The following is a 7,875-nucleotide window of genomic DNA, read 5'->3' on the forward strand; positions in this document are numbered from 1 at the left end:
CCATCGTCAGTCTTTGTATTCTTCCGCGAGAAGCATTGGCTTCTGTCGCTTACTCGTGGTCGCACTAACATTTCTACTAGGAATTTTCATCCACTTGTCCACGAAAAGCATTTATCGAGATTTCTACGATGAATAGAACGAATAGTACTATTTCGTTATAGAGTAACACACGTATTTTCTCGAACAATTTTCAATTTGTACGTTTAATAAAATTATACACCTCCAACAACCAGTCCAGTGAGTTTGTTGATGTCTACAATTAGTGGCAGCTGCAGCTTTCCCACAATAAACTGACATGCTTGCGGATATTCTTATTTCTTATTATTGATGAAAAGTAAAGTACAACCTTTCAAGCGAAGCGGGTTCAAGGATGTTTGAAGCTTTAATTTTGTTACCCAAAGTACTGCACTGTAAATCAATAATTCCAGCGTGATTGAAATGGTTCATCCTTGGATTTGATGACAAGTGAAAGGAACGAACAATTCGAAGGAGGTAGGTTTTAACTAAGAATATGTTTTAAGTACCTATATCATTTGTAGTTACGCTCATAGCAAGATTAAATTCCAATCTAGTGTTATCTCCTATTGTACTTTTGAAGCAATTGTGAAGTGAGTATACATAATTATCTCCGAGCTAAACCTATCATAACCAACTAAAGCAAACAGTCTTGATAAGAAAACAATAATACGAACCATGTAATGTATGCCGCAGGGTGGTACTCAATTCAATATTTTTTCTCTAATTTTGTAGCAATTCTCTACTATTATGCAACTTTCATTTGTTAGACTTTTGCGTTCAATTCTAGTTAATAACCCGCTGGTTTCCAAATTGGCTATCACACCGCTAATACCGCATTAAAGCTGTGTTTTATTGTTTTCACAACTCACGACCAGCAGCGAACGATAGAGTTAACGCTCTTTTATTTATATTGCACTCTTTGCAGGTGATCAAGCAGTAAAAAAATACGCCGAGCACCAATATTAGTAGCGAACCTATACATTAGAGAAATGACAAGACACTCACCGTTAAGGCAACTGTCAACATCAAAACGGATAACGGCAATGCAAAATGATACAACTCGCCCGTTTTGATGTTGACAGTTGCCTTAACGGTGAGTGTCTTGTCATTTCTCTAATGTATAGGTTCGCTAAATATTAGCGAACCTATACATTTAGTCAGCCTATACACCAGAGAGACGCCGAGACACTCACCGTTAAGGCAACTGTCAACATCAAAACGGGCGAGTTGTATCATTTTGCATTGCCGTTATCCGTTTTGATGTTGACAGTTGCCTTAACGGTGAGTGTCTTGTCATTTCTCTAATGTATAGGTTCGCTAATACATTAGAGAAATGACAAGACACTCACCGTTAAGGCAACTGTCAACATCAAAACTAGCGAACCTATACATTAGAGAAATGACAAGACACTCACCGTTAAGGCAACTGTCAACATCAAAACGGGCGAGTTGTATCATTTTGCATTGCCGTTATCCGTTTTGATGTTGACAGTTGCCTTAACGGTGAGTGTCTTGTCATTTCTCTAATGTATAGGTTCGCTAACCAATATTGAGACAGTGAGTGACCACCGCAACCGTTAGCGAGAGAACTGCTGTGCGAATAACACACTGTCGCAAAAATTGCTTTCATCTGAGCAACCAGAAAATCAACGGGCATTTCTTATTTAGTTTCGTCGGAAACAGCTGACCAGTTGATCATCATCGATTCTGCCTGGTGGATTTTGTGCAGAAGGCTTTCCTTGTTAAATTTACAATCATGGTAAGTAATGTGATATCTTACGCCTACTAAGCTGTAAAAAGAAATGTGAAATAACGGGAGTTTGTGGAGATCGTGTTACGCTCAATGTTTGTTTTCTTACAGAAAAAGTTGTATGAAGTATTTTTTTAATAATCTTTAACAGTTTCTAAAAATAATCTATCAAGAACAATGTCGTAATACTGAAGGATAGGGTGCAAACATTTAAAGAGAAAAAGTGAAATTTTACTGTTGGGTTGTCTCGAATGCGATCACAGCATGGAACAGGGAATCGGTATTTGCGACAAGATCACCGGAGAGTGTAATGCAGCAAGTGTATGCGTAATGTTGTATAATACAGAACGGTGCGCTAGATTCGGATGTAGCTCATTTACGGTAGCTGCTCGGAATTTCAAATTTCAGACTTTCAGAAGATTTTCAACCTATTTCTATCCATTTAGAGTTGTTATTCATTTTATCATGCTATTATTTAATCCTTCAATTGAACCTCAACTTAATATCAGTGAAAACAGCCAATAGGAAATAAATGTTTAGTTTACGCAGACTCCTCATCTCTTGCTTTGACCGTGTCGGATTTCAATGAAACATGTTGGCTGTTTCCCAAAATTGTATTTTACCGCATCATTTTTTTTCGTTTATTTTCATCAAAGAAACGTATCAATACACACGAATCTTTTTCTTACAAGATATTGTGAATTAAAAACTGAAAAAAAAAAAATTGATAACATACTTATTTTTATGGCTGACTATTAAATAACCTTTCTCATTTTCATCTGAAGTATTACGTACATATTTTTCGCTGCGAGTTTTTTTTTACATATTTTGTAGAGTGATGAACCAAGAGAAGTGATCAGTGATGAACCAAGAGAAGTGATATTATATGGGTTTACATGCAAAATATCTCACATCTCTGGATCACGATTCACTAAAAACCTTTTGAAGTCTAAAATTTTAAAGTCTAACATGACATAAAATAATAACAAAATTTGTAACGGCCTTATTATCGCATGCAAACACTGGAGTGAAATTGCTCATTTTTAAAAAAAAATCATTGAACTTGAACCCCAAGAAATAAAATAACGATGGCGTTCATGCATTAATTAGCCATATCGGTGATACCTATTTTTGACTTTGAATTTTACTAGTCGTCGTGAAAATCGTTTTCCCTCTCCCTAGTTAAATGAAAATGAGGGTCAAGGATGAATTTGTTCTGTTAAATTTATCGAGTTCTATGAAGCCACCTGTTGTAAAGACAAATTCGTCGCAGTCGGCGTTGCAATCTTTACCAATGCCTTTAGACAAAATTCTCCTGTTGTTATTTCGCACCGAAATAAATTTAGCAGTGAACGACTTTGTTTGAGGTTATTTTTAGCCGGTTTGAAATACGGTTTGAAAAAGTAAAAGTTTGTTGTTCGCTGTGTTACTAGGACAGTGTTAAAGTAATAGTGTGTATGAGTGCTATGTATATGGTTATGTAACGATCAATTCATTATGCAACGTTTTTATTTGTAAATCCCGGTTTGATAATATTTTTGTATTGCAAATTTTTGGTATAGTTAAAGTTCTACGCTCTCATCAATTTAACGTGATTTTTGATACTTCAAATGAGAGACTAGAAATCGTTGAATTCGAATTGTTCATATTATTTCATATTATTTACAACTTGTGAAGAGTATCGCATAACAGTAGGTTCTAAATCACATGTAAATTATACGCATGGTGCGGAGTGCTTTACGCAAGTGTCTAATTTTTCATCTCTTTTTTCTCCTACGGCGTCATTCACCCCTCCAACCTCCACCGTGCATCACCATGTTTCGGAAATACACACAACAATCACCTCCACCGTTTGAATGTCTCGGCCACACCGACAACCATCACAATAAACTCTGACAATCTAAATTTTCTACACTCGCTCGCATTGACCGTGGCCATCTGCTCTTGCTGTGCGCCGTCGCCAGTTATTCATGTGTCACCAGATGGCGATGGAGCATGAATCTAAGCTGAAAGAGCGGACAGCATCCGGCTCCTCGTCATCTGCACCGCAAACGCCCCACGATGTAAGTTGCATGAGACCGATTAGATGCAATTTATTCCGATAACTAATTTTATCTAATGGCGATGCCTCACTCGTGGTTTCATGCAACTTGTTAAAAATCACAGGGTGCAGTCTGTTCACTAAACCATGATAACTGCACTAAACGACTAATTGACGACAGGTCACTGTGAATATGATAAAGTGATGATTTTTCATCTTTTTCTGTAGTAATTATTATTGAACATCTAATACATCTAATCTACTCACAAATTAGTAATGGCGCAAAACACAACTTGGCTCAATGCTCTTCACTTTCAGATGCGCGACGCGAACGTGCCAATCATCTGGGTCCTTGGCGGCCCCGGCTGTGGCAAAGGAACTCAGTGTGAGAAAATTGTTGCCAAGTATAATTTTTCGCACTTCAGCACCGGTGATCTGCTGCGCGAAGAGGTTGCATCGGGTTCGGACAAGGGTAAGGAGCTGCAGGAGATGATGAAGAAGGGCATTTTGGTACCGAATGAAGTTGTCTTGAAGCTTCTGGAAGCCGCTATGGTGAAGGCACTTTCTGGCACGGTTGGCTATCTTATTGATGGGTGAGTTTGAAACGAATGCAAATTGAGAGCACTGCATTAATTTTCGCTACACTTTTAGCTATCCACGAGAACCAGCCCAAGGACTGGAGTTTGAAAAATTTATTGCCCCCGTGGACATCATTCTGTACTTCGAGTGCTCGAATGTAAGTGTTGTGGCTTTCAATCTTTGTAGGCTAAAACCACAGTCACCACAATCCAAAATCTGGCCATATCGTGAACATACTGAACGTGATTATCCAAGTAGGGATCCAGGGAGTATTTCATCTTGTAGTTGATACCTTGACCGTTCTTCTCCACCACACTGCACAAACAGATGATTCGATAGCGAGGATAGTTTGCCGCTCTGATTTTATCTTTGATAGCCTTCGCTATATTTTGGCACAAAGTCAGGTTATTGTCCGGATTGTAAACCCACTTGACCAGATCGCCATCCTCATCCCGGATGATGAATTGCTGCCGAATAGTCTTCTGCATCATGGCTTTTAAACGATTAATACTGAACGGGGGAGCGGCGATCACGTGTTCCTCTTCCTCCTTGTTGATGTAATGGTTCATGTCCTTGGACACCTCCTTGTACTTACATTTGCGATTACCCAAAGCTGCCGTTAGGGACTCGGAGAACCGCATACTTTGCGAAGGGACCGCAGTTACCCTGCCACGTTAAGCAAAATTCATTTCAGCAATTTGGAATTTAACGCACGACGAATTCATACTTACTGCTTCCCACCGGTAATTTTAAGGGATCCCCAAACAGCCATTTTTTTGCAAAAGCTTCTACCAGTAGGTTATTGATTTTTTTGGCAGAAAAACAGGGTCGCGAAAAGAGTGCAGCAAATGTGCATGCATGCAAGTGCAAATCTGAAATGGTGCAACACTGATGCCGACTTTCCGACTGAAGTGGAGAACAACTGCATCGTGAAGTTTCGATTTTCGGCCCATCAATGTTTATTCGAGGTGTTGTTGTTGACATGCTGTCTGACAACAATGTAATTGTTCATTCAGGTCATGGGTTAAGGTGCATAGAAAGTTTGCAATCATATAAAACACTACAAACCAGCGTAAAATGTAGGCTGCGTAGATTTTCTATAGATTAATACAGCATAGCACGAAATTAATAAAGCTTAGAGTTTCATGGAGGTGCTTGGTACTTTAAACAAAAAAATGTGTAAATAAATTTCAGTTTGATCCAAAATGTAAATGTAAATGAATATCGTTATCTTTCTAGGAAACCTTGGCAGCAAGAATCATGAAACGGGCATCGGAATCGGCAACCGTTCGTGCCGACGATAATGAAGAATCTCTGAAGACCCGAATTGCAACATTCCGCGAGAACACCGAAAAGATACTGGTCCAGTATCCAACGCAGCTTCGAAGGGTATAGCGATTGCCTGGTCAATCCAATAGGATTTAATTTAACCCAACTGTTTGTTTTTAGATTAATGCAGAGCGCGGGCCGGATGAAATTTTCGCCGATGTGGAAAAATCCATCGATGAACTTCTGGTTAAGAAGAGCAAAAAAGCCTGAACGAAGCTAAACACTGAAGTAAAATTGGGACGAGCTTAAAATTCTCCTGCTCGAACCATCATAAAACACGGGTGCTGCTGTTGAATTGACGCACGCAATAATGCGCTTTCGAGTTTAAGGAACAAAACCAGAATATAGTATAAATTTAACAGTTCAGAAAACACGTTTCAGCCAATCAATTATATACGCTTGCCAACGCTATGAAATCATAGATTTAACAACAATAACTTTTTTAGCGTAGCACAAATTTAACCAGATGTATGTGATAACGTTGAAATACATTAAGTCTAATTCCCGATTGGCTCTAAAATCTATGTGTGATTCTATCTTTAAACGTGTAGAAAGTTAAAGGAACACCGAAGTTACCAAAGATTTACTATGTATATTTATGTAGGCTTGTTATCTTAATAAACATTTGAACATCAATTTGTTCTACGATAACAAAATCTTTTTCCCGGGTGCAATCCGATTGTTTGGCCGTTTCACCGAACATTTCCGCTTCAGGCGTACTTCATGTTTTGGCGGTCCGGATGTGTGCAATTCGCAAATAAATGCAAGCGGTTTGTTGCATTTGTGGACAGTCCACGACCTGTTTGACGATAATGCGACGCACCCTGGTTGATTAACATTACTAGAATATAAAAGAAATGGCTTAAAAAAAGTAATTTATCGATAGTTAATATATCGACCTTGGATGTCCCGGAGCCCACGCTCGATAGAGGAAGCAATCTAATGGTTCCTTGGCGGAAGTAAAGAATTTGTTCCCTTCGGTTCCGTTGAGACCAACATAATACATTTCGCCACTAGCGTTAGCAGCTGATTTATTCGCCGCCAAAGAGACGTCCGCACAGAGGTGTGATATGAGGTTAGTTCTTGCTTCGCTGGCCACATGCGCTAAACTTCCACCCATCGATTGACATTCGTTAAATGCTAGCGAATAATTCAGTTTACGATCCTCCACAACAAGCATTCCAATAGACGGTACGCAGGTTGCGTTATCTTGTGCTGAAAACAATGTTTATATTTTTCTACTCATCACAATGAAGTTTGACAACATACGAAGAGGCCTGGTGTACAAACTATAGTAATCAAACCGGGTATCGTTAACGATCGATGAGAGATTCCGATGCTCGGCACAGTCCAGTATTTGACAGTTATAGAATTCCTCCGGTTCGGTAGTGATTGCATCAGTTCCCTTAGAAGGGTGCGGTGAGTTTCCCGTTCCATTTTCTTTCCGAATCGTGCTCAACTCGAATAAATTAACTTGACCGCGGTTCTTGGGTCCATAGTTGAATGCCATACCGTGTTTTCTTCGGGCATATTCGGCACACTCGCTAACCGTATCGGCATTGATGAGTCCAATTACGGTACGCTTTGAACGCTGGCAATGGCGAACAGCATGAAATTGGTGCTTTATGCGATGGCGAAGAGGAGCGCAAATTTGGCTTGGTTGGATCGATGTTGCGAAAAATGTTAGATATGCTAGTATATAGAGTGACTGCATTGTGGTTGGATAGAAGCTTCGGTACTGGTGTATTCTAGCTCACTATTCCAGCAGCTTGTTCCATGAATTCAAACAGAGTTGATGGACAGATGATGCAATATATCTATGTATGACATTTTCAATAGCAATGATTTCTATGCGGCATGTGATGCCGGAAATAGTTTGTTGTATACTTAAAAAACCTATCGATGCAGAATAGCATCATTCGTTAATTAAGCTAATTACATACAAATACAGTGCTTTTTCGATTTTATCAACAGTCGTTTTAATCAATACTCGCCAAACTCACGCACGATTCTCTTACGCTTTTTCTTATTATCACGTTTTTAAAAAAAAAAATCTTAATCAAGAATATTTTACTTCCAGTTGTAGAAAGTGTATTTAAAACATGATTTTCACTTGTGCCTTGTGTTCTTGCATGTATAGTCTCATGAACTCAATTTA

At 39.0% G+C, this 7,875-nt stretch overlaps 3 protein-coding genes across 7 annotated transcripts; 1 reads left to right on the forward strand and 2 right to left on the reverse strand.

Annotated features, from left to right (window-relative positions):
• LOC129730507 (adenylate kinase isoenzyme 1) lies at positions 1–6,373 on the forward strand. 5 transcript variants are annotated; one of them, XM_055689883.1, is made up of 7 exons: positions 1–492; positions 1,553–1,777; positions 3,733–3,831; positions 4,128–4,402; positions 4,461–4,545; positions 5,628–5,777; positions 5,838–6,373. In XM_055689883.1, the coding sequence occupies exons 2-7, from the start codon at positions 1,775–1,777 to the stop codon at positions 5,925–5,927; spliced, it is 702 nt and encodes a 233-aa protein (XP_055545858.1). In that variant the 5' UTR covers positions 1–492; positions 1,553–1,774; the 3' UTR covers positions 5,928–6,373. The 5 variants fall into 5 exon arrangements, with proteins under 5 accessions (XP_055545858.1, XP_055545859.1, XP_055545860.1 ...); XM_055689884.1 differs by having other exon boundaries at positions 1,577–1,777; XM_055689885.1 differs by having other exon boundaries at positions 1,687–1,777.
• On the reverse strand, positions 1,875–5,302 carry LOC129730508 (uncharacterized). The gene is made up of 2 exons (XM_055689889.1): positions 5,120–5,302; positions 1,875–5,054 (listed from the first exon to the last, which is right to left on the reverse strand). The coding sequence occupies exons 1-2, from the start codon at positions 5,158–5,160 to the stop codon at positions 4,562–4,564; spliced, it is 534 nt and encodes a 177-aa protein (XP_055545864.1). The 5' UTR covers positions 5,161–5,302; the 3' UTR covers positions 1,875–4,561.
• Positions 5,860–7,512, reverse strand: LOC129730505 (uncharacterized). Its single transcript, XM_055689882.1, has 3 exons — positions 6,987–7,512; positions 6,617–6,932; positions 5,860–6,558 (listed from the first exon to the last, which is right to left on the reverse strand). The coding sequence occupies exons 1-3, from the start codon at positions 7,429–7,431 to the stop codon at positions 6,360–6,362; spliced, it is 960 nt and encodes a 319-aa protein (XP_055545857.1). The 5' UTR covers positions 7,432–7,512; the 3' UTR covers positions 5,860–6,359.
• Between the last annotated feature and the right edge of the window lie 363 nt (positions 7,513–7,875).

Source organism: Wyeomyia smithii, chromosome 3, assembly GCF_029784165.1.
Source record: "Wyeomyia smithii strain HCP4-BCI-WySm-NY-G18 chromosome 3, ASM2978416v1, whole genome shotgun sequence".
NCBI classification, from domain to species: Eukaryota; Metazoa; Arthropoda; class Insecta; order Diptera; family Culicidae; genus Wyeomyia; species Wyeomyia smithii.